The following is a 26795-nucleotide window of genomic DNA, read 5'->3' on the forward strand; positions in this document are numbered from 1 at the left end:
GATGACTGCAAACTGGGCGCCATAGTCGAAAACACATCTGACACAGATATCCTCCAGAAGGGCCTCACAGAAACGGATAACTGGTGCCAGAGCCATGGCCTGAAGTTAAACGCCAAAAAATGCATAGTCATACCCTTCGGGAAAAACAAGGTTACCCCTAGCTACCATATAGGTGACAATCCACTGAGCGCAGAAAAAGTCATCAGGGATCTGGGGACCCAAGTTGACAGTAGTCTTTCGTTTGACACTCATGTTGCTAAAGTAGTTAGGAAAACCTTCTATATCGCCCACCTGATCATGAAGGGATTCACATCTAGATCAAGGGAGGTCATCGTCCCCTGTACTCATCACTCATTAGACCTATGATTGAGTACAATGCCCGTTCGAATGTATCTGACCAGACACCTGATGCAGCTTGAAAGGCCCCAAAAGTTCCTCACCAAAAGGATAAAGGGTCTCAAAAATATGTCTTATGCTGCCCGACTGAAAGAACTCCAGCTTTATTCAGTCTCATACCGCTTGCTCAGAGGTGACCTGTGCCTGACATATAAGGCCATGTCAAACCCAGATTTGATGAATATGCTTCACCTCAAAAATCTAGATCCCTCAGAACCACAAGGGCGGAGACTTAAACCTTGACACGGTTATAAATAGAACGTGCTGGAGGGACAGATTCATCACCCAGAGACTCCCTATGCTGTGGAACAAAATCCCGGTACATGTGAGGCAGAGCACCTCGCTGGCCTTGTTCAAGAGGAATCTTGACCAATGGATGGGAGATCGCAGATATACCCCAGGGATTACTTCAGTGTCACTGCTTGACAGAGGCACAGAAAAATGATAGGCATAGTTTTTATTCAAACTAAAGGGGTGGCGAAAGCCACATAACTATGGGCTAGGCTTATAAATGCCCTTGGGCAGATAGCCTAGTATGAACCTATGAACCTATGAAAAAGTACTCCAACTGTGCTGTACTTGGCATATATCTAGCTACACTGGAAAATAGGATAATCTAGGTTTGGACATCACTTGTCCTTTCACATTTCCAAGTATATGTTTTAGGTTTGTAGAGATGTACATTTACTGCATTTGTTATGTTTGGACTTTGCCATTTTTCTTGAGACTGCAACTCTTTAACAGGAGTTCAGTAGGGAACTAGATTAGAAGTACAGACTTAAAACATACCTAAGGTAATGGCTGACTGGTTGGAAGTAGAAGGGTGGGACTTTAGAAGCAGGATGCAGTTTATTTATTTATTAAAACCGAGAGAGAGAGAGAAAGGATGGATCAGGGATATTCAGCCACCTTTCTTTTTTTTTTTTCAAATTGGCCTCTCATGTGTTCTGTAATTAGGCTTTGATTATGATAGCAGAATATTGATAATTCTGCCTGCTTTTTTTATTAGAATTGGGCTGCTGAGAATATTTTAAAGCAAATAAACCCCGAAGTTAAGTGTTGGTTGGTTTTGGTTAGCTGTACAGGAAGAAAGGTCAGACTTCTAGAGAAAGATTCCATGTAATATGACTGGCATGTTTCTTACTAGCCAGTTTCAAACTGGAAAACATAGGGCCAGATTCAATAAAGCCTACACTAAGTGTACATGATATGTATTCAATAACATTCTTACCACATTTTTTGTGCTTTCTATTCACTCGGAAAGATTACACTAAGTGTACATGTAGTCTACACTTTGTGGTAACCTTTATGGAACCCTATCAATATCTGAAGCTGCAAGAATATCACTAGGAAAGCTAAAATTAAGAGGAAGAAGGTGTGTGTGTCTATGTTGTCTGTTCTCTCAGAACAGTGTACACTTAGTGTGGGCTTTATTGAATCACAGGGAATGTCTTTAGTTAGATTTTCTCTGTAGTTAAAGTATGGATTTGTAACATTTGTTTAGTTATATTTTCAATAACTTTCCTTAGTTATCATAAGTATTTGTAATGCAAGTTAATTACAGCTTTACATAAAATATTGTTGTATTGTTATTTTATGGTATAATTCAACTATATTTATTTTACTTCCTAAGCAAAGGTGCACGGTTATAGTTTGCCTCTTCCTCTCGTGACATTTTCATAGCATGTTTTCATTCTGAACTGACATTGCACAGATGCTTACTAAGTCAAGGAATCTGCATTGTTTCTGGTAATGTACATATTGGAGATGTTGAGAGATCATTTTATTGTGAAAGTCAGGAGACTGTAGTTGCATTGTAGAGCTTGTTTCAGATGAAATGAAAGCAGCATATATTTTAAAAATAGAGATAGTTTAGATGCTGTAATGTGTCTGCAACCCCCCCTAGTACATGTCCTATGCTATCCATTTGTAAGGCATTTGAATACACTTAGGAGCAATAAAGTCACACCCTCTAAGGTGAGTGTGTGACTCAGTGAGCATGTACGAGAATTACTGCATTTTACAGGCATCCAACTTTTATTGTCCAAGTTACACTGACAAGCTACTTAAAAATGTCTTGATCGATATCAGCTGCTGAATGGGTTAGAATGCACCACTTCCATTGCTGTGTGAAGTGGCTGAGCCAAGGATGCTGTCTCTGGCCAGTTGGTGCATGCTGACTAGGTACTGCTACCTCTAGTGGTTAGGGCTGTGCATTGGAGTCCAGCGTTTCACTGTAGCTGCTGTCAGAGGTCTTGTTTGACTGGTTATATGACAAGAGTTAAACAGAACTATTGATGTGTTCCATTCTGCTGATCAGTCATTTGCTAAGCCCCACACCATTGACTTGAAGAAAACTTAGGGAAAACAATATTGTTGCAGAGGGCAAGCCTCCCTGTACCATGCATGTGGTGGTGGGTTGCCTGTGCCTCCCTTACTTCTATATCTCTAATTGCAACATCACGCAGCAATGAAGAAAAGGAGAAACATCTACATCCCCACTGTTTCACAGTCCCATCGAAATGCCCTTCAAGTAATTGCTGGGTGCATTGTCCAGAAGGGGCATCCTTTTGACCATAGTGTTTACTACATTTGATTGTTAATTATAGCAGTCAGTCCACTGGCCATCACATTATTTGACTGGCAACTGTGTAAGTCAGGCTTCTGTCTGTTTTAGAAGAACTGCATGTACAAGAGCCACAACCTAGAAACTAGCGTAGGACAACACTTGGTCTGCAATAGTGTCAGTCCTGTCTATTATACCTATGTCAAAAAAAAAAAAAAAAAAAAATTATACCTATGTCATGGATTGCCCTCAGGTTAATTCAAGGTTGGCATAAATAAATATAGTTACATAGGGTGGAAGATTGAACTCGGAAACACACTGTCAGAGTGAGCAGTATAGTTCAGGTCTGAGAAAATGGTATGTGGCTAAAGGGTGGGATAAGAGTATATGTAGAGTAGCTTTATGTCCCATAAGCATCTTCCTTGCCATAAACAGGTGTATTGTAAACCCCCCCCCAGTATCTCTCCTCTTAGAGACTATATGATAGCAATGTGAGTCAGTGTGTTAAAGTATATAAATACAAATGGAAAAGTGTATGGATTATTTTCATCCAGGAATATGACCTTGGCCTTGCATATGATATCTTCTTTTTGGGAATCTCCCAAAGGCCTGGGATGGGGGAGCACTTGTACCTGTTTTTGCATTATCCTTTCCAAATGAAGCACTGTTCATGGGTGACTGGTACTGCTTCCTTTTTGTCTGAATAATGATTTTTGTTTTCTTCAGGAAGAAGAAGATTATACCTGCTGATTTCCAGGAAGGACCTCGCTCCCTTGACTCTGATTGTGTGACAGACCAAGGCTCTATAGCATCTTGCGACACAGAGAAGGTGAGTTCCTTGTAGTGGTGTTAGATGATCTGTTGAAGACTAGTAAAGAGTGTTTGCATTATAAGTGCGTTGTCTTTTTCCCAGATGCACTGACAAGTAGTCAGCTAGAATAGAAGAGACTGAACCCAGACTCAGAAGGCAGAAGCAATAGGAGTCCCCTTACCATTCTTTATTTTGTTAACATAAAGAACCTGTGGAAAAGAAGAGACTTTGTGAAGTAACAAAATCGTTTTCTGATACAATAGAGTGAAATCTGGCAATGTCCATAGTAATGCAGTGCAATAACTCTGTCCTGCATCACTAATGAATATACAGATTAATTTACTCTAATGCACAACGTTTTCAAGTATTTCAGTAAAATGTTTTGCATTGCTGCTGTACAGCATACCTTTAGTACATCATTTATATAGTGGTTATTTCAAAGGATTTTATAAAAGAAAAAATGTGTGTTCAAAATGCTGCTGCTGTCAGCTATCTAGGCTTTATAACTTTACAGCCTGGACGTCTGGTATGCTGGAACTCACATAAGGTTAGAAGGATGGCATGATGTCAGTGAGGTGGCAGCCACCATGGAGAGATGGAAACGTAACACAAAACAAAGTAGTGCTGATGTCAAGTAATCCATGTGTTTATATCACTGAGGCATAAACATTTGGGTCATGGTTCTGCTTACAAGTCATGTGGGAACATGTCTGTTTATCCGAGGGACATGAGAAAGGTTGAAGGTCATTAATAACATTCAGTGTAGAGAAGTACAGAAGCAGGCAATCACGATTTTTCACATGCAGTACAAATTGTCTGCCTTTTGCTGTGGCTTATTAAGTCTTTGTCTATGTGTTTGTCTGGTAGTTAGTTTGTTTAATACTTTAGGCACAAATTCCAGTTTCCAAGGACAACCAAGGCATACTATTTACTTATGGGACTAACTTGGAGACACAAAGTAGGCAGCTGGGTACTGACAGTTAAATTTTTGACTACAGGACAAATGTCTTTAGCACATGACTGAGCTGTGTTCAGCTTGTCTAGGTACATACTTGTCTAGGTCATCGAGAACCACAATCTTGTGATAACTCGGTGAGAATCTGAAAGTAGAAATACACTTATTGAGGTATATCCTGAGGTATCCTGTCTATATTTGCATTTAACCTCCTGGTGACTCTTTTTTTGTAGAGCCTTTTGTTCTACAGTAATCCAGAATCTTCCATCATACAGCAGTTCACATTTTCTAAGTCACACTACAGGTAGTATCACCATTGCAGATACACAAGTAATGAATAGATAGGTTAATGACGTATAATGTCCAAGGCACTGAAAAGCTGACTAGAAGTAATAAGATGGCAATGCTTTGCTGATGATAAAAATTATTCTGGAATTCTGCTTTTTGGTACTGAAGCCCTTCAGGGTTTGATCCACTAAATATATAGCTAGGGTGTAGGAAAGGATAACCTGTATATTTATGCATGAGAGGACTGTTGTGTCATGAAAGGCTGAGGAAGTTAAGCTTCTGTTCAGTGCAAGAAGGATGGACTTGTAGAAGATTGATATGGATTCACAGAATTATGACTAATGCAGCTTTTGGAATAAGAAACTGGGCTTCTGGAATAAGGGTTGCTGGTTGTTTATTGTAGATGGTATGTAAATATAACCGCAGAAATCATTTGTTTACAGAAAGAATTAGATCTGTGGAGTGAATTATCATGTTGGTTGACTGCACTTGGTTTCCATCTGGCACTGTTTTTGTTGGACAATACTGATTTGGATGGCTATATCCACTGAGTACAAGAAAATTGCAAATATCTTAATATTTAAGTTCAGGAAGCATTGGCAATATTTGTGAAATAATTAATGAAATTAGTGAATTAATGAAACCTTATCACTGCATCTGAAACAGATTATTGTTTTTTGTTATAGGTACTGTTTTTTACTAAGTTATATTGTTCTGTCCTTATAGGTTCATAGGTAGGTACTAGACTGTCGGCCCAAGGGCCTAAGTAAACCTAGCCAACAAGGTTCCCTGGCTTACGCCACTCAAGAAAGTTATTTTCCTGTGCCCCTGTCAAGCAGAGCCACAGAAGTGATCCCCAGGGTGTATTTCCTATTTCCCAGAGTGCTAATGAGGAACTTTGCTTGACATAGATGGGTAGCTTGTTCCAGAGTATGGGAAGTCTGTGGGACAGGAATCTATCCCTCCAGCATGTCCTATTTATTGTGGTGACAAGGTTTAGGTCCCTAGAGCGTGTAGCTCGGTGGGATTGGGATTTCTTTAGGTGTAGCATGTCCAACAGATCTGGGTTTGACATAGCTTTATATGTTAGGCAGAGATCACCTTAGAGTAGGCGACATGCTACGGAGTAAAGCTGGAGTTTTTTGAGGCGGTCAGTGTAGGACATCTGTTTGAGGCCAGTAATCCTCTTTGTGAGGTACTTCTGTGGCCTTTCCAGCTGCTGCAGATGTCTTGTGAGGTACATTCCAAAAGGGGCGTTGCACTCTGTAATGGGTATAATGAGTGTCGAGTAGAGGGGAACAATGACCTCTTTTTTCCTGGATGAGAACCTTTTTGTGATGAGGTGTGCCATGTAGAAGGATATCCTGACTACTGTGGTGATGAGATTGTCAAAGGAGAGACTACTGTCCACCTGGGTCCCAAGGTCTCTTATTACACATTCGGCATTAAGTAGACTGCCGCCTATGTGGTAGTTCATGGGTACAGAGTTTTTACCAAAGGGGATGACAATGCACTTTTTGGCATTGAGCTTGAGGCCATGGCTCTGACACCAGGCATCTGTCTCAGTGAGGCCCTTTTGTAGGATATCCACATCATTTGGGGACTCTACTATGGCTCCTAGTTTGCAGTCATCTATGAACTTCGTTAGCCAAAGGCCTTCTGTGTTAGTCTGTACTTCAGAGAAGTAGCTACCAAACAGGAGAGGTCCCAGGACTGAACCCTGTGGTACTCCACTTGTCACTGGTTTGAAGTCAGATTTGGAGTCTGCAACTTTTACAATGTGGGTTCTGTCAGTGAGCCAGCTGGCAACCCATCTTGTGACATAGGGATTTATACCTAGTTTAGTGAGAGTCCTGAGATTAATGTTATCATACCTTTATTTTGTTCATTACTATATTTTCTGTAGGACCATGGAGTATTCCTGTTATTATTTTAGTTATCCGTCTTCATAAAATGATTTATTATATTAAAATGGTTGCTTGTGTTGAGTTTGTGTACACATGTGAACATATACTTTATCTGGTCATTTGTATTCCATTGTTTCATAAAACGTTCAATAATGCTGCTTTCACTTTTTTTTTTTTTATTCTGTAGAGAGACTGATATGCTTTCAGGCAAGTTTGTACTAAAACTGAAATGTAATTGTAAGACTATCAAGGCATTATAAATATTGTAACTGTGTTGCACAATGTTGTCTCATGATTTATTAACATTTGAAGACTAGGTCAGTGAACTGGTCCAAGGACCATTTTCAGCCATAGGTTGGTACTAGGCTATCGACAAGCCTAGCCATAACAATTCCCTGTATATTTCTTCCCACAATATTGCCCTATGGCCTATACAAGCCTAGCCATAACAATTCCCTGGATATTTCTTTCCACAATATTTACTTCCCAGGACCCCTGTCTAGAAAGGAGACTGACATGATCCCCACGGTGATTTTCCTATCTCCCATCCAATCGTCAAGGTTCCTTTTGAAGAGGGCCAAGGAGGTGCTCTGCTTGACATGCATCGGCAGTCTATTCCAGAGTATGGGAAGTCTCTGCGTCAGGAACCTATCCCTCCAGCATGTTTTTTTCATTGTGATGACAAGGTTTAGATCACTGGAGCTTGTGGCTCTGAGGGATTGGGATTTCTTTAAGTGGAGCATGTCCAACAACTCAGAGTCTGACATGGCCTTGTATGTTAAGCAGAGATCACCTCTGAGTAGATGATATGCCACAGAGTATAGCTGGAGTCTTTTTAGACATTCCGCATAGGGCATCTGCTTTAGACCTGTGATTCTTTTAGTGAGGTATTTCTGCGGCCTTTCTAGCTGTTGCAGATGTCATGAGAGGTACATGCCAAACAGGGCATTATACTCTATAGTGAGTCTAATGAGGTAGGACAATGACCTCCTTTTTTCCTGGATGAAAAGCCCTTAGTGATGAGGTGTGCCACATAGAAGGATTTCCTGACTGTTGTGGCGATGTGGTTATCGAAGGTGAGACCACTGTCCACCTCTGTCCCTAAGTCTCTCATCACACTTTTGGTGTTTAATGTACTGCCACCTATGTGGTAATTCATGGGTACATGTTTTTTCACAAAGGGGATAACTATGCAATCTGAAGTTGTTAATCTTCTTCCTATTCATCACTGATGGGTTCGGTTCCAAGCCCTCGGAACCGAGTCGGCCTTATACCAAGCTTGCGTGCACCAAAAACTCTTGAGCTAAGCTGCTACCCACAATGCCCTTTGCTCAGTTACCCCAGATCTCGTTTGCCAAGCAGCCATATAGCAGCGTTTCACCGAGCTGTCCAGCTAAGTGCTTTTTTCAGATATATTTACTAGTTTTGAAAAAGTTTCTCTCCTTTTATAATCTGTTCTTGATTTCTATATTGCTTCAGCTCTGCCCACAAGTATTTCTCTCTTACCATTGCTGGTAATTTCTTGGTATTTCTAACTTCTACCTTTGTGGTATCTTGTTACCTTTGTTGGTATTTCCTTTCTCTCTCCTTCATTTCCTCTCTTTCCTCACTCTTTCCCTTTTGTGCGAGAGTGTGTTCTGGGATGTCTGAAAAGAAGGGAACTACGGGGTTTAAACAATGCTCTTCTTGCAGTGGTAAACTACCAAATAGTGACCTCCATGAAGAGTGCGTGTACTGTTTGAGGGTCCTGTATTTGTCGGTGAAACCCCCGTGTGATATCTGTGCTAGTTTCAGTCAGTGGACTGTGAATGAACGCTGTAACAAACTGATTTTAAAGGGCTTGCTTGATTCACCTTTTTCAGAGGCTATTTCTGCAATGGAGGTCTCATCCCCTCCTTCTTTGGACAAGAAACGTCCTCAGTCAGACCCATCTTCACTGGCCGGTGACAGAGGTAAAAGTCACAAGCACAAGGCCCATAAGTCCTCATCTGAACACCGTTCTGCCTCCTCGGTGCCGACTACTGCATCGGCTCCGAGCTTGGCTCCAGTGAAATTTACTGAGTTCGCCTCGTCGGCGCCTACCCCGGCACCGACTACAGCACCATCTACTGCCTCTGTACTGACCAGCATATCGGTTTCTCTCTCAGCACCGACATCGCTTGTTTCTGCTCCGATATCAGTTCCGACAACCATCTCGGAACTGTTCTTGTCATCCACCCCTATAGTAACTTCGGCTCTGAACCCATTCACTGCTCCAACTATACCGTTATTACCAGTTGCAAAATTGGAATAGGTGCCATTCTGTGACACACCATGGACCCAATACTTATCTACAGTGGTCCTGTTTGCTGGACAAGCCTCCAGTCCCTTTTTGGATCGGACTGATTCCACCTCAGGGGCATCGGTGAGATCCACCAGGAGCCTTTCCAAATTGGATGTGGTGCGCCTTTTTGACCAGCTGCTGACCGCCAGGGGAATTTCAAATCTGCCTAGACCCTATCCCACTCCAGGCTTTGGGTCTATTTCTCCAGCAACCCCTACTTACCCTCCTCCCTTGTATCCCTCAGTTCCAAGGCTCATTTATCCAACTTTTACTAGAGGAATTCCTTCCTTGGCACCGACAACGACTCTGTCTGATGCCCTGAAATCCCTTTAGGTGTTGTTCCATTGGAAATCACCCTTCCTAAATCTCATGCTTTGGTGGGTGGAACCCCCGGTTCCGGTGTTGGTTCCGATGGTTTTGTCGGCCCTGACTTCAGATCAGAGGGTGACTATCATACCGAGTTTGCTTAAGGCTCCGTCCCCGGGGGCGGACCGTCTGGAGCAGGGTGTGATCCCGGTTCCGATTTTGTCTTCTTCAGTTGTGGACTCCCATTCCTCTTCAGGTGGGCCCACTTTCTGGGTGAAGGAGAAGCTCTTGCTGCTAGTAATCCTCCTCAGTTGTTTTTCCCCCCAGTTCCTTCTGAGCTACAGCTGTCAAAGGCCATCCCCCCAGGACTCCGAGAACACAAGGCCCAGAAGACCCCTGTCCAGGACATTTCCCTTTCTGAGTCTTCTTCGGATGCTCCCACCGAAGAATCCCCTCTGAAATGGGTGTGTGAGAGGAAACACATGGACTCCCCAGAGGAGTCCCTCATGGAAGATATGGACTACGATGATGGGGAAGGGTCCCCATGGTCACCCCCTGATGATGTCTCTGAAGGAGATCTTGAAACAGAGGGGTGAGTGGAAGTCCTCCATCCCTTCCTGGGAGGAATCCGTATTCCTGCAGGCCTTTTGCTTTCAGCCCTCTACTTCTTGGGTGATGCCCCCTGCTGATGAGTTGGTTAAACTCATCATGTAATGGGCTTGGAAGAACCCCGACTCCGTTGAGGCCATCCCCAGGAGATCAGACAAAGTGCTGTCCCCTCCAGAGGATAAACCTCATTGGTCCAAAGGTTTGCCATTAAACGCTATGGTGGTGGCAGCTGCCACGAAAAAGGACCTTACAGAAGAGAGTCCTGCTGTTCACCTGCCAACAGAGCTTCCTGGGCAGTGGACAGGTTAGGGAAGCGAGTCTTCGTGTCAGCGACCTTGGCAGTTAGGTCTCTGAACTTTCTCGCACATTTTACGAGGCTCCAGAGAGATCTTATCTCCAAACTTTCCGGAACTCTCACCTGTCAAGTATCGGATAGAGCATGAGATAAAGTTGCTTCCCAACTTGCCACCCTAGAATCTATATCTAATTCATCCATGAGGTTGCTGTCACACGCAACCGAAGGAGCAGCTAGAGCTGCGGGTGCAGGTGTAGTCGTGAGACGTCTTGCCTGGATGCACATTTGTGACCTCGCAGACTCCTTCAAGTCTTTCTTTCTAAATGCCCCTATCGAGCCATCTGCTCTGTTCGGTGCTAAGGTCAAGGATACATTCGCCAAGTGCGAGCAAGATGGGAAGACCTTGTCTGCCATTAGCCTATGCTTTTCCAAATCTCAGTGTTCCTTCTCCAGGAATCAGAGGAGCAGAAAGATGTGGCACAAGAAGTCTCAAGGTCCTTTCTGAGACGCACGTGGTGAGGGCTACTCCAGAGGCAGAGGGGGTTCCAATAATGGAAGACGTCCCTTTCGGGGATCCTGGAACCAGGGCTCCAGAGATTCCTTATTATGGAGACCATATCAGCACTCCTGAGGCACTGCCCAATTGATTTCCTCTGGAAGCAGTCGGGCATGTTTTTCTCTGCACCAAGCTGCCTGGCTGTTCATTATGAACGATCAGTGGATGCAGATAATCATTACCAGAGGCTACCATATTCCACTAATATCTTATCCAAGACCTCTGAAATCCCTTCCCGATGTTCCACCCAGTCAAAGGGAGGTGGCAGCTTCTGAAATATGAAAGCTATGTCAAAAACGAGCCATCCAACAGGTTCCCCCAGATCAGTGCAGATCAGGGTTCTACTCAAGTTTCTTTTTGGTGCCAAAGAAAACAGGGGACTGGAGGCCCATTCTGGATCTCAGCCAACTAAACAAATCGGTAGTTCAAACCAAGTTCCACATGGTCACAATTCAATCTATCCTCCCCTTTCTGCGGGAGGGTGTGTGGATGTGCTCATTAGATCTCCGGGATGCATATTACTATATCAAGATGGACAAGTGCTCCAGGAGTCTCCTTCGCTTCCGGTTGGCAGGCGATCACTATCAATTCCAAGACCTGCCTTTCGGTCTCCCGAGTAGTTTTCCCAGTTAATGGCAGGGTAGTTGAAATCACCCAGTATTAGGGTGTTTGTTTGCATCTTAATATTTTCCAGTATGTTTAGAAAGGTGTAGTGAAAATGTTGGGGCATGGTGGGGGATCTGTAGCAAGCTACAATTTGGATTGCAGTCTTACCTAGTGTTAGTTGCACCTGGAGAATTTCAGAAGCATTGTTTTGGGCAACTAGCCTGGAGGTGTGAATATCCTTGGTGAATGTGGACACTCCTCCACCTTTAGTGTTTCGGTCTTGGTTTGGTGGCCGAAAAGTGTGGTAAGAGTTGTAGCCTGGTATTGCAGGGCTGCTCTCTGGAGCCTTGAACCAGGTCTCCATTACTGCACAGATGTCGATGTTCTTCATTTTTAGGAGTGCCTCGAGAGAGTGCATTTTGAGGTTTAGACTTCTAGCATTGAGTAGCATTACCTTCAGATTTTGCATGCTTGTATCTGTTATGGTGTGGTTTTGTCCTTTGAACCTTGCCTAAAAAAGGCACTATAGGGGTGGCAAGAGCTTTAGCCAGTAACCTGAATCCCAGGGGTGAGAGGTGCAGACCATCTCTGGAAAAGCATTGTGGTTTGTTGATCATGTTGTCCCAGGCAGACAGATACTGGATCCCCTTTGAATGACACCAGAAGCTTAGCCAATTGTTGACGTCAGTCATTTTGTCCTTGTACAATGGTATTATTCTGGGTGAAGGCAGGATGCTACTCAAGGCTAGGGTCATCCCTGCTTGGGCCACATGATCTTAGAGCTCTTCCATGTCTCTTTTTATGTAGTCCAGGGAGGTACGTCTAAAGTCATTCACTCCAACATGGACAATGGCAGAGTCGTATTTGTACTTGTTGTGGAGTGACTTGAGTGCTTGCGTTATTTGGTGGATCCTGGCACCTGACAGGCAACTGACTGTAATTTTCTCCTTGTTCAGCCCAGTGAGTGGGACATCAGTGTGCCTGACTATTGAGTCACCTATGACTAAAGTGTTGGGTACATTGTCTTGCCTTAGGGGCTGTTGTTGGGTGGCACACTGGTGGTGTGAGCTAGTTGTCACTTTGGTTGTGACTGGTGTTTGTTTGCATTTCAGATTCGGAGGTCCTTGTTGCTTGGGCAGGTTAATGTTAAGGGTCTCCGCATATGTGAGTTTAGTGTTGCTATGTGTGGGTGTTGATGGTGTGGGTTTTGAAGGGCTATGTGTTGCTTGAGGTGTAGTGCAGGTGTTAACCTTTGCCTCTTGACTCTCTAGCACAATCTTGGCTGGAGACAGTTTTGCTTCCTGTTTGGCTATGTAAGTGCATCTCTTGCAGGTTGTAGTGTTGGGTGGTAGGAGGAGAGGGTTGTCTGTGTACATGAGGCGGTTGCTGCATTGCCCCAGTATGCCCAGACTCACCAGGTGGACAGGAGAATCACCAGTATTTTACTGTTTATGACCTTGATCTGAGGCAATTAATAAACAGTAAAATATTGGTTCATACATGTACAGTTATTGTTAACACTGTAAATATGTCAAGCAGAGCTATCTTGTTTTCTCCAAGAACCTAACTTTTTTCTATACCTATTTGAATCTGATTTTCCTCAAATATACCTGCAGATCATTGAAACTGATTTATATCTGTACATAATTCCCCATATTTACTTATAAATACCTGATTTCCTTATATTTTATCTCTAAGTCATTCTGTTCTGAAGCCTGTTTGTTTATTTTTGTGCTTTATTTTATTTGGTTTTGTAATGGTATGTATAGACCGTGGTGAAAATAATTTTTAAACTAGTATAACTTCCTGGTTAACAAATAAATAACAACATATCATCGGGAAGTTAATAGGCTAACAGGCCTAGAGCCTTTTTAAGTCTATCCATTCTTGGTCCAATTATTTTCAGTTATCAATGCCCATGGGCTAGAATGGTTTTGGTATAGCCTGTGCCTTAGGGCATCTACAAACTTGTCCTGTCCATAAGAGCCACAGGCGACAAGCCAGGGGTGAATTTGCAATTTCCCATCCATTGGTCCAAATTGCATTTGAATAGGCTTAGGGAAGAGCTTTCTTTCACATGAAAGGGGAGTCTGTTCCAGAGAAGGGGTAATAATTTCTGAGACACAGACCTATCCCTCCACCATGTTTTATGTCATAGACAAGGTTTAGATCCTTAGATTGGGTAATTCCAGTGCTGTTTTTTTTTTTTTTTTTTTTTTTGCAAATGTCCATCAAGGCTGGATCAGAGGATGACTTGTGGGTTATGCATAGATCACCACTCAGTTGTCTGTAGGCAACAAGAGCTTTGAGACAGCCACATAGGACATATTTGCACCCTGTATTCTTTTAGTGAGGAGCCTGTTTCTGATCATGTAAATGCCAAAGGCTGTATTGTACTCTATTACTGGTCTGATGAAGGCTGAGTATAGTGGAACTATGATCTACTTAGATCTGGATGCCATACCCTTACTTATAGGTTGTGCCACTTAGAAGGATTTTCTCACTACCATGGGCACATGGTGATGAAAGTTCATGGTACTGTCATCCTGAGTTCCCAAGTCACTTACCACTGGTCTACTCTTTAGGGTAGTGTTATCTTTCTTGTAATTTGCATGGGTTATCGTCTTCCCAAAGGGTTTGATTATGCATTTTTTTTGCATTGAGTTTTAGGCCATGGTTCTAGGACCAGTTATTTGTCTGTGACAGATCTTCCTGGAGGATATCTACATCTCTGGGGGATTCGGTGATTGCACCCAGCTTGCACTTGTCAGCCAATTTGGTCAGCCAAAGGCCCTTTACATTTGTCTTGACTTCAGAGAAGTATATTCCAAACAGGAAAGGTCCCAGTACAAAGCCCTGTGGGAAACCAGTAGTAACAGGCCTCTTGGTGGAGATGGATTCACCTACCCTAACTTCCTGTGACCTATCTGTGAGCTATTTGGCTACCCATTTGGTGATACAGGGATTTATGCCTAAATTTGTGAGTTTGTCCATAATAGCCAAGTGAGGTATTGTGTCAAATACCTTTGCCAGATCAAGGTAAGCAGTATGTACCATTTTGGTCTTGTGACCTTCTCAAAGTAGTCCACCAAGTTTAGTAGACCTGCCCATGATGAAATCAAACTGGGATTGTCCTATGTTTGAAGGTTTCCTATGTCTTTATCAGTTCCACAGTACTTCTTTCCATGGCCTTGGATATAAGACAAGTCAAACATATAGGTCTGTAGTTTCCTGGGTCTGTTGATGGTCTGCCTTTGTGTAGAAGGATGAAAGTTGGAGTTCTCCATTCCCTGGGGATGAAGCCTGTCTGGAGGCTGTGTTTGAATAGAGGTTCTAGTGGGCCTGACAGGTCATGTTTCAAGCTATTTAGGAGGCATCTTGGGATACTATCAAGACCCACTGATGCAGTGTTTTTAGCTTGATCTTCGTGACATACTGACATTTTCCCGTTTTTAGGCATGAGAAAGCCATATGAGATATTTCATGTAATAAGTATATACATTATTAGTGTGACGTCCCCCCTTTGGGCCAGTAATCAAGGAGACTGAATTCTCACTACTGTCACTGGAGAGAGACGTTCACTTGGAACAAAAATGGATACACCCAGCATTTCTAGAATCACCTTTCTGAATCAAGAGCACACAAGGAACATACTCAGTCTGGGGGCTGGTTTCTCTCTCTCTCACCAGATCCCCGATAAGACTCCCACTGGCAAAGTAGGGTTGAGTCTTCAGCCGAGTGTCCAAGCCAAGTCATCCAGCACCCTCTCTGTGAAACCAGTGCTTCATGTCCATGCTCCAAGCAGCTGACACACACACACACACACACACACACACACACACACACACACACACACACACACACACACACACACACACACACACACACACACCTGGGAAAGGCTGACATAGATTTAATAGCTATGCCCCCTTCTGCCCAGATGATAAGGTAGTTACACCCCCACCAGACACTCCAAAGCCAGCTATTCTAAGGCTGTTGCAAGGGTACCCAATTATACTGAGTGAAATTAATGTTAATACAAATGATAGTGTTTGGCCAATGCAGTAAGGCTTTCAGGAATGGCCACAGCATGTCACCAAATAGATATGAGTACTCTCAATGGTTAAAATATTCTCACAAGGACCAGACACAATCTTCTTCTTCTTCTTTCGGCTTTTTCCCGGTTAGGGGTCGCCACAGCGGATCACCTTGTCCGCACATTGAATGGCAGTGGAGTTTTACGGTGTCGAGTTGCCAGCCCGGCGCCCAACCTTCCACAGAAGGCACACTCACACGCACACCTAGGGCCAATTTAGAGTGTCCAATCCACCTGCAGCATGTCTTTGGGATGTGGGAGGAAACCGGAGCACCCGGAGGAAACCCACGTGACCACAGGGAGGACATGCAGACTCCGCACAGAAGGCACCCCAGCCGAGGATCTAACCGGAGAACCTCTTGCTGTGAGGCGGCAATGCTAACCACTGCACCACCGTGGCCGCCCTAAGGACCAGACACAATGAAAAGTTTAAATATATTTAACAATAAATAATAAAAGAACATAAAAATACTAAATAAATGTTTACAGTAAAGACCAGAGTTTAAGTCACAGGAAATATTAAAAATAACACAAGTGGACAGGTTCACACAGTTACAGAAAAACAATGCTTAACTAATCTCACTATAGTTTCCTGTCTGATGTAAAGAATTATTATTCCCTGTTTATTTATTAGAGCAAGGCAAGATGAAGTATTTTTATTTATTTAACATTTGTTTACCGGGAAAGTCCTACTTGGAATAAAAAAAAATTTCAGCAGAGGCCCGGGGAAAAATGCTCCAGATGCATCTCTTTGTAACATGGGCGGAAACCCACATGACCACAGGGAGGACATGCAGACTCCCCACAGAAAGCACTCCAGCCAAGAATTGAACTGGAGAACCTCTTGTTGTGAGGTGACAACACTACAGCTGCACCACTGCGCCGTCCAAGTAGGTGAGTCCTTCCTTGTCAGGTTCCAAAAACAGAGTGCAGTGAGACTTCACTGTCATCTAGTATTAAATCATATTTTTTTCCTAGATTACAGAATGACATCACATACATCTAGTCATCTGACTCAGTTTCCCATGTTATCCCCATTGCTAGAAACTGCCAGAATTTAGCACATTTGTATCAATAATACACAGAGAGCTTGCTAAGATCTGATAGAGCTTCTGGAAGTCATAAAACAATTTCAAACTTCTACCCTTCCAGAGTAGCAATTAGTTTACCCCAAAGACAATACAGAAAGTTTCCCAGTACAGAATATTTGTCTCTGGCTGCATTGAGAACTGTAAGATAACATCTATATGGCCTAGACCCAGTAATTTAATTTCTTACTATTTTCAAAGTTAGCTGGAGCTGAGCTAAATCTTTTCTCTGCCAGTATCCTTTGTTAACATATGTATTTAATTCACTTAAAATAGAGTCAGGACCCACTATTGGTACATTTTTAATACAACCAACTTTCCAAAAGCATTTTTCAACATAAAATGACACATGACATATAATTCTTTACAAAATTCCAGCTAGCTGTGCTGGCATATGTTACATGTTCACTGCCCTACTTCTCCTGGCATAGCTGCCAATACCTTACATTGTCACATGGAATACTAATGAAGTTATGTTAGTGCTACCGTTGCATGCTTTTTATATATTTACTGTACTTTATTATGAAATATTATGCACTTGACATTTCTGTATGTGGTTGTCACAGTCAGATGCAGAAATATAATACAGTATCTAACTATTTCTGATTAAAATGACATGAACCAATAAAAATATGCAAAATTCTGAAATTGTATTTGCAGTAATGTGAAAACTTGTCTTTGGCTGCTTTCATCCATAGGGTTTTTTTTGCAAAAAAAATGCTGTAGAGGATTGTCATTACCTTCTCCTGTGAACTGGATTCAGTCTGAGCTCCCTGCCATAACCTTCCTATAGCTTTACCTAACTCCGCAAGCCCTTTCACCACGACAAGGTAATAATCCATAACAGTGATTAAAAGGATAGGTTCATAGGTGGTTACTTTGCTATTGACACAAAGGTCTTTATAAACCTAGCCATGTGCACCCAATATAATATTAGGGAAACCCAATATAAAGGATCTTGCCTAAACTTGAGATCTTAGGTAGCATCAACTCATCATATCTAGGACGGTCATAGATGAAATCCCCAGGAGAAATTTATGGTTTCCCATTCAGTCATCCAGGTTATTTTTAAACAGGGCCATAGAAGGGCTTTGTTTGATGTGAACTGGTAGCTTATTCCAGAGGAGTAGCACCCTCTGAGAGACACATCTGTCTCAACAGCAGGTCCTGTTATGTCGCAGGCCAGGTTAAGGTCCCTGGAGTGAAGTACTCTTGTCCAATTTTTCTTGCAGATGTGCAGCATTTACATTAGGTTTGGTTCCGAGAATGCTGTGTAGGCCAGGCGCAAGTCTCCTCTAAGCAGTCTGTACGCTACTGAGAAAATTGACAGTGACTTCAGTCTGTCAATGTATTTCATGTGCTGGAGACCCTGAATTTTCTTGAATAGAAATCTCTGAGGTCTCTCAAGTTGCTGCAGGTGCCTGGTAAGGTACATACCAAAGGGAGCATTGTACTCAATTATTAGCATGATGAGGGTCGAGTATAAGGGTGTTATGACCTCTTTTACTTTTGAGGCAATGCCTTTGCTAATGAGGTGTGCAATGCAGAATGCCTTCCTTACCACAGTGGAGACATGGTGGTCAAAGTTTAGGCTACAGTCAGCTTGCATTCACAAGTCTTCAAGTAAACTACTGAGTTGTTGCTTAGGGTATTTTTATTTGTATGATAGTCTCTGCAGGGATATTGTTTTTTGCAAAGGGGATGATGATGCATTTATTTCCATTGAGTTTGAGTCCATGGCTTTGGCACCAATCTTTAATTTGTGTAAGTCCCTCTCGAAGTATATTGACATTGTTTGGAGATTCAACGATTGCACTTAATTTGCAGTCATCAACAAACTTAGTCAGCCACAGCCCCTCTGTTTTGGCCTGAACTTCTGAGAAGTATATTCCAAACAATAGGGGGCCCAGCACTGACCCCTGTGGAATACCACTGTTGACAGTTCTGCTGGTTGAGGTGAAGACCCCAACTTTGAGTGTGAGCTGTTGGTGAGCCAGTTAGCAACCCACCTGATGGCATAAGGGTTGCTATTCAATTGGGAGAGTTTATCAATGATACCAGAATGTGGGATTTTGTCGAAGGTCTTGGCTAAGTCAAGGTAGGCTGTATGCACAGATTTGCCTTCGTCTGTGTCTCTGGTGACATTTTCAAAGAAGGCCACCAGATTTAACAGGCATGACCTGCCTTTGACAAAACCAAACTGTGTCGGATCAAGGGTTTGGAGATCACCTATATCCTTATTTATAAGGTTCACAATGATTCTTTCCATGGCCTTACAGATAAGGCTGGTTAAGCTTATGAGTGTGTTGCTGTACCCTGTTTATGAAGGGAGATGACAGTTGCTGTCTTCCATTCATCAGGGACAAAACCAGTACTCAGTCTGTGGTCGAAGAGAGTACCTAATAGAGTTGCTAACTCATGTTTTCGACCATTTAAAACACAACCTGGGTTGACATCCGGTCCCATAGAGGCTGTGTTTTTGGCCTTGGAGAGAGCATTACTGACTTGGTCTTTGGAGATGCAAGGTGGGGGAGATGTAGAGGGAATGCTTTGTGGAATGTTTGGAGGTGACAGGGGACTGAAATTTTCTCTGAACTTGTCATCTAATAGGTTAGCTATTTTCGCAGGATTTGTGTGTGTGTGTCTGTGTGTGTGTGTCTGTGTGTGTGTGTCTGTGTGTGTGTGTCTGTGTGTGTGTGTCTGTCTGTGTGTGTGTGTCTGTGTGTGTGTGTGTGTCTGTGTGTGTGTGTGTGTCTGTGTGTGTGTGTGTCTGTGTGTGTGTGTGTCTGTGTGTGTGTGTGTGTGTGTGTGTGTGTCTGTGTGTGTCTGTGATGCCATCCACAGCAGGTTTAATTCACTTCTACGTCCTACCTTTTAGGTTACGGATTTAGCTGAAGAATGCCTTATGGTTAACCTTAGTGATGGTTGCTAAAATTTTTTCGAAGTTGCCCTTAGAGGATTTTACAGGTTCTCTGATTTGTTTGTTCAAGCAGAGGAGAATGTTCTTCCAGTGCTGGGACCTCTCTTTTTGTACTTAGACAGCAATCCTCTTGTTGTATAACTTATTAATGCTAGATATCCACCAGGGAGGCTTTTTTTTTTTTTTTTTTGAGGATCTTGTTTTGATCCTATCAGGTACAACTGTGTCAGTCCATTTGTATAAGTGTTTGTACAGGGCATTTGTGTATAACTTAGTATAGTTATCAATGCCATCTGTGGGAACAGGAGCTTGGAAATGATTTATGCCATCCCTTGGGAGGGTATAATTAGCTTTGGTGATATTTTTAGCCTGATTTCACCTAAGAGGGTTCCGGTGTTATAGCTACTTCAAATGTGACTGATTTGTGATCAGATTTTTAACCAATGAGGGTACTGTACTTGTGGTGATGCAGTGGTCAACTATGTTGGTGAGGACCATGTCGAGAATATTTGAGCCTGTTGTGGTGTTGCATACTGTTTGTTCCAAGGCATTAGTATTAAAGTCCAGGAACCTTTGTGCAAGCATGTTCATACTCGTAGATGTTTCCCAATCAATAAAGGGATAGTTAAAATTGCCCATGACTAGAGGGTTTGGTTGTAATTTGATTGACTCACCTAGGTCCAAATAAACAGCGTGGGTGTATTGGTTCATTGAAGGGGGCCTATAACTAATGATGACTTGAAGGGGGCCTTATCCACAGTTAGTTGAACTTGAAGTAACTCCGTGGAGTTTTCCTGTCTAACCAGTCTAGACATGTCAAACCAAGCGAAACGTAAAAAACAGATAAAAAAATCCAATAGAGGCCCCTTGTCAAAAACAGCAGCACCACAAATAGAACCTGTTCTCCAGGATCAATGGAAAAGGGCCACCTCTGATCCTAACTGGCACATGGTCAATGGCCATAAAGGAAAAATTATGTTATAATTTTTCCTTTATGGCCATTGACCATGTGCCAGTTAGGATCAGAGGTGGCCCTTTTCCATTGATCCTGGAGAACAGGTTCTATTTGTGGTGCTGCTGTTTTTGACAAGGGGCCTCTATTGGATTTTCAGTCTAGACATGTATTTATCTTTAATGAAGATAGATGCTTCTCCTCCTTTGGTTCTCACATGTTCATTTTGCAGTCTGAAAGTGTGGAAACCATTGCAGCCTTGTAATGCCGGGGTACTTTCTGCGGCCCTGAAACAAGTTTCTCTGACTGCACAGATGTCAACTTCCTGCAGGGAGAGGAGTGCTTTCATAGAGTGCAGTTTCTGATTTAAACGCCTAGCATTTAGCTGGGTCCTGGGTCCTCTCCTGTTTGGTATCTACTTCTCTGAAGTATAGGCTAACACAGAAGGTCTTTGGCTAACGAAGTTCGCAGATGACTGCAAACTAGGAGCCATAAATCTTATAGGTGACAGGTGAAGACCATCTATGGTAAAGTTGCGTGGTCTATCAACCATGTCTTCACTGGCTGACAGGAACTGGATCCTGTTAGAATGACAGCAGAAACTAAACCAGTTGTTGAAGTCCACTACAAGTGGAGTACACACAGGGTTCAGTCCTGGGTCCTCTCCTGTTTGGTATCTACTTCTCTGAAGTACAGGCTAACACAGAAGGTGTTTGGCTATTGAAGTTCGCAGATGACTGCAAACTAGGAGCCATAATCGAAATTCTTAATGATGTGAACATCCTACAAAAGGGCCTCACTGAGACAGATGCCTGGTGTCAAAGCCATGGCCTCAAGCTCAATGCCAAAAAGCACATTATCATCCCCTTCGGTAAAAGCTATATACCCATGAACAACAACATAGGCGGTAGTATACTTAACACCGAAAGTATGATAAGAGACCTTGGGACACAGGTGGACAGTAGTCTCTCCTTTGATAATCACATCGCCACAGTAGTCAGGAAATCCTTCTACGTGGCACACCTCATCACAAAAGGTTTCAATTCCAGAAAAAAAGAAGTCATTGTTCCCCTCTACTCATCACTCATTAGACCCATTATAGAGTACAACACCCCTTTTGGTATGTACCTCACAAGACATCTACAACAACTGGAAAGGCCGCAGAAGTACCTCACAAAGAGGATTACTGGCCTCAAACAGATAACCTACGAAGACCGTCTCAAAAAACTCCAGCTTTACTCCGTCGCATATCGCCTACTCAGAGGTGATCTCTGCCTAACATACAAAGCTATGTCAAGCCCAGAGCTGTTGGACATGCTCCATTTAAAGAAATCCCAACCCTTCCGAGCTGCATGCTCTAGGGACCTAAACCTTGTCACCACAATAAACAGAACATGCCAGAGGGATAGATTCCTGTTCCAGAGACTTCCCATACTCTGGAATAAACTACCTATCTATATCAAACAAAGCTCATTAGCACTCTTCAAGAAAAATATTGATGATTGGATGGGAAATAGGAAATTCACCCGGGGGATCACCTCTGTGGCTCTGCTTGACAGTGGCAGAGGAAAATAATTTTCTTGGGTGGCAAAAGCCAGGCTACCTTTTTGGCTGGGCTTGTATAGGCCCCAGGGCTGATAGCCTACTACCTACCTATGAACCTATACGCTTTAATTTATTTGTGAATAATATTTTCAAGTTGGGAATTTTGTTCTTGAGACCTTACTTAAAAAAAGGCACTATGGGGAGGCAAGTGCTTAGCCAGTAAGCAAAAGCTTAGAGGTGACAGGTGAAGACCATCTCTGGTAAAGTTGCGTGGTCTATCAACGATGTCATCACTGGCTGACAGGAACTGGATCCTGATAGAATGACAGCAGAAACTAAACCAGTTGTTGAAGTCAAACATTTTTTGTTTATATTGTGGTATCATCCCAGGTGGGGGTAGAATGCTGCCCAAGGCTAGAGATGCACCTGTCTGGGACACACATTCAGTCATGTCTCTCTTCATATAGGCCAGTGAGGTATGTCTCAAGTCATTCACACCAACATGAACTATGACAGTCATAATGGTACTCGTTGTTGAGAGACCTGAGTGCATGCATAATTTGACAGATCTTGGCACCTGAGAGACCGCTGACCATAACCTTCTCCTTGTCCAGGCTGCTGAGTGGGACATCTGTGTGTCTCACAATGGAATCACCTATGACTAAACAATTTGGTGTAGATGTGCTTTGCCTTAGGGGTTTATTTGGTAAGGCACTGGTGTTTGGGTTTTTATGTGTATTGAGTGCCGTAGGTGCTGCATTAGGTGTAGCATGTTTGTGTTTGGAAGGTCTCTGGTGTTTAGGAAGGTTTCTGGTGAGTACCTTCTGCGTATGATGGTTTATATAATGAGTGCATGGTTTGCACAGGATGTGTAGTATGTGAGCTGACAACCTGTTCAGTGTTACTGTTCTGTGCACAAAAGAGCAAGGATTCCAGATTATTAGTGTAGGTGCATCTCTCGCCAATTGTACTTGGGTGATTTAGGAGTAGAGTGTTCTCAGTGTACACGAGGCAGTTGCTACACTGCTTCAGGATACCCATATCAATCAGGCTGGTAGGATAAATGAAGGGAAACTGACCATCCATAATGCTAGGTTAAATCATGTTTCACAGTGGGGAGAGAAAATGGAGGGGCATGGTATAACTGGGTGCTACAAACGAGGTCTGTACTATCAAGGGTTCTCTAAATAGTATGAGGCTATTTTAGACTTGGTGGATTTTGGACTGTTTAAGGGGCAAAAGCATAGCTGAGGTGCTTTTTGAGCAGCTAAGTGCAATTTAAGGACTCTTCCTCCGGATCACAGGCAACTGCTAAGGGGAAATTTATCTACTGAAGTTTTTGCATCTATAACCTCCAGTGGTTATCTTCACTGCACGATAGTGAGCAATGGTGCATGGATGTGCACTTCGCTTAAACAGATGAATACAGCAGAGCAGTGGCTAGTTGCCTAACTCTGTGGAGCTGTGTTAAAACAAGCGCAAACCCATGCAAATGTGGTGCTTACGTAGCAACAGTGAACAAACCAAATTTAACAAATAAAAATGCTCAAAACTGAACATTGTGCTAGCAGCCTTCAATCAGATGAGTCCTTACTGCACTCTTCTGCCACAAGGGTGCAGGGGGGCCCTCACCAACAAAAGATAGCCTGTTTTTGTTGCTCAGTTTAACAAACAGAACCAGATTCAGCAGGTCTGAATCTAGACTATGCTACAGCATAGAAAAAGTACAGCAAATCAGCAAGAACAGTTTTATATAGCAAAAATACAGTTAAATTGTACTTATGGTTAGCAGAATGCAAATGATTCCTTGGATTGGATGGATGAATGCAGCAGAGCAGTGGCTAGTCGCCTATCTCTGTGGAGCTGTGTTAAAACAGTGAGCAAACTGAATTAAACAATTTAACCAGTAAAAAAGCTCAAAACCGAGCCCTGTGCTTGCAACCTTCAATCAGATGAGTCCTTACTGCACTGTCCTGCCACAAGGGTGCAGGGGGGAGCCCTCTTCAACAAAAGATAGCCTGGTTTAATGCACAGTTGAACAAACAGAACCAGATTCAGCAGGTTTGAATCTACTCTATGCTACAGCAGACAAAAGTGCAACAAATCAGAAAAAACAGTGTTAGAAAATCAGCAATATAGCAAAAATACAGTATAAAAGTGCAAAATACAGTAAGAAAAGTGTATTCATGGTTAGCAGAATGCAACAGATTCCTTGGATTGCACAGATCAATACATCAGAGCAGTGGCTGGTCTCCTAACTCTGTGGAGTTGAGTTAAAACAGTGAGCTTGGTTCATAGGTTCATAGGTGTGTACTGGGCTAGTGGCCTTTTAGCCTTTACAAGCCTAGCCCCAAAATAATTGCCCAGGCACCATGCCACCAGATGTTAGTTGACAGTGCTCCTATCTAGTAGGGCAACTGAAGTGATCCCTGGAGTGAACTTCCTGCTACCAATCCACTAATCAAGATTTCTCTTGAAGAGGGCCAGCGCGGTGCCCTGCTTGACATGAATGGGAAGCTTTTTCCAGAGTAGGGGCAGTCTTTGGGAGGTGAACCTGTCCCTACAGCGTGTTCTGTTAATTGTGGTAATGAGGTTGTGATCTCTGGAGCATGTGGTGTAGGGGGATTGGGATTTCTTTAGCTGTAGCATTTCAAGTTGGGCTGGGTCGGACATGGCTTTGCAAGTCAAGTAGAGATCACCTCTAAGTAGATGATAAGAGACTGAGAGCAGCTGAAGTTTCTTGATTCTGTCCATGTATGACGTGTTTAACCCCTAGGATCCTTTTTGTGAAGTATGTTTGAGGCCTGTCCAGCTGTTGTAGGTGTCTGGTCAGGTACATGCCAAACAGGGCATTATATTCAATGATTGGTCTAATGAGGGATGAGTAGAGAGGGATGATGACCTCTTTCTTTCTGGATACGAAACCTTTGGTTATAAGATGTGCCACTTAGAAGGACTTTCTGACCACAGTGGCAGTGCGGTGGTTGAAGGTGAGGTGGCTGTCGACCTGGGTGCCAAGATCTCTTATGGCCTCTTCAGTGTTCAGTAGGCTCCCATCAACGTGGTAATTCATGGGAAACGAGTTTTTTTCCAAAGGGGATGATAGTGCATTTTTTGGCATTAAGCTTCAGGCCATGGTTCCAACACCAGTCATTGGTCTCAAAGAGGCCCTTTTGTAGGTTGTCTGCATCACTTGGGGAGTTGATTATGACTTCTACCTTGCAGTCATCAGTGAACTTGGTCAGCCAGAGTCCTTCTGTGTTGGGCTGGACTTCTGAGAAGTAGATGCCAAACAGTAGAGGGCCCAGGACTTAGCCCTGTGGGACTCCACTCGTGACTGGTCGACAGTCCGCAACTTTCACTCTGTGAGCCAATTTGCAACCCACCTAGTGATGTAAGGACTGATGCCTAGTTTGGTGAGGTTATCAATGATACCTGAGTGGGGAATGGTATCAGAGGCCTCAGCCAGGCTGAGGTAGGCTGTATGCACTGCCTTACCCTTATCCACAGCCTTGGTGACTGCCTCAAAGAAGTCAACCAGACTCAGCAGGCAGGATCTCCCCTTGATAAAGCCAAACGGTGTGGGGTCAAGAGTTTGGATATTGCCTGTATCTTTGTTAAGCAGGTCCATGATGATGCCCTTCATAGCTTTGCATACCAGACTTGTCAGGCTAATGCGGCATTAGTTCCCAGGGTCTGTAGCTGCTCCTCTTTATGGAACGGGATGACTGTAGCAGTGCGCCATTCATTGGGGACATAGCCTGAGGTAAGGCTGTTTTTGAACAGGGCACACAGATGTGGTGCCAGTTTGTTTTTTAGCTCATGTAGGATGCAGCCAGGGATATTATCAGGTCCAATGGATGTTGTATTCTTGGCTTTGGACAATGCAGCTTTTACCTGTGCCGCAGAAATGGTGGGTACCAGGCTTTCGTCTGGTATTGTGATAGGGCTCTTGGGGGGGGTTAAAGATGACACTGAATCTGTCAGCCAATATGTTGGCTATATCTGTTGGCTCAGTATAGGAGGTGCCATTCTGCAATAACTCAGAGCAAATCTGGGTATTGCCTTGGAGGTTTTTGATATAGCTATAGATGGCTTTGTGGTTGTTTTTGGTGTCAGCTGCAATTCTGCCTTCATACCTTGCTTTAGAGGATTTGATAAGGGATGCCAGGTTTTCCAGTCTTGTGACTTCATTTTTTTCTGCAACGGTTTCTTCTTTCTATTATATAGTTTATTGATGGCTGGGGACCACCAGATTGGCTTCCTTTATTTGGAGGAGAGCATCTTAGTTCTATTTGGTTTGGCAAGGTCCATGCATTTGTGTATGTGCTCGTACAGTGCATTGCTGTATGATTCCGCAGTCATGCAGCTATTTTCCATTGGCATGGGTGCCTAGAAGTTAGCCACCTCTGTTTTTAGGAGCCCAAAGTCGGCTTTAGAGAAGTTTTTCAAGGTGGTCACCTTAGCGGGGGTTGTAGGTGAGATGGAGATTTCCATGGTGATCAGTTTGTGGTCATGTTTAACCAGGCAGGAATTGACTATAGGTGTGAAGCAACAGTCTCCCATGTTGGTGATA

The 26795-nt window shown here is 43.2% G+C and overlaps 1 protein-coding gene across 1 annotated transcript in view; it reads left to right on the top strand.

The window, feature by feature from the left end:
* The window catches only part of LOC122809800 (C-Jun-amino-terminal kinase-interacting protein 3-like), a 1405059-nt gene that overhangs the window by 532235 nt on the left and 846029 nt on the right, over positions 1-26795 (top strand). The window contains exon 5 of the mRNA XM_044081538.1: positions 3689-3791. Coding sequence (XP_043937473.1) covers positions 3689-3791 — 103 coding nt within the window. The remainder of the gene's footprint in view (positions 1-3688; positions 3792-26795) is intronic.

Source organism: Protopterus annectens, chromosome 1.part1 (genome assembly GCF_019279795.1).
Source record: "Protopterus annectens isolate FY-2018-M chromosome 1.part1, PAN1.0, whole genome shotgun sequence".
In the NCBI taxonomy this organism is placed as follows: domain Eukaryota; kingdom Metazoa; phylum Chordata; order Ceratodontiformes; family Protopteridae; genus Protopterus; species Protopterus annectens.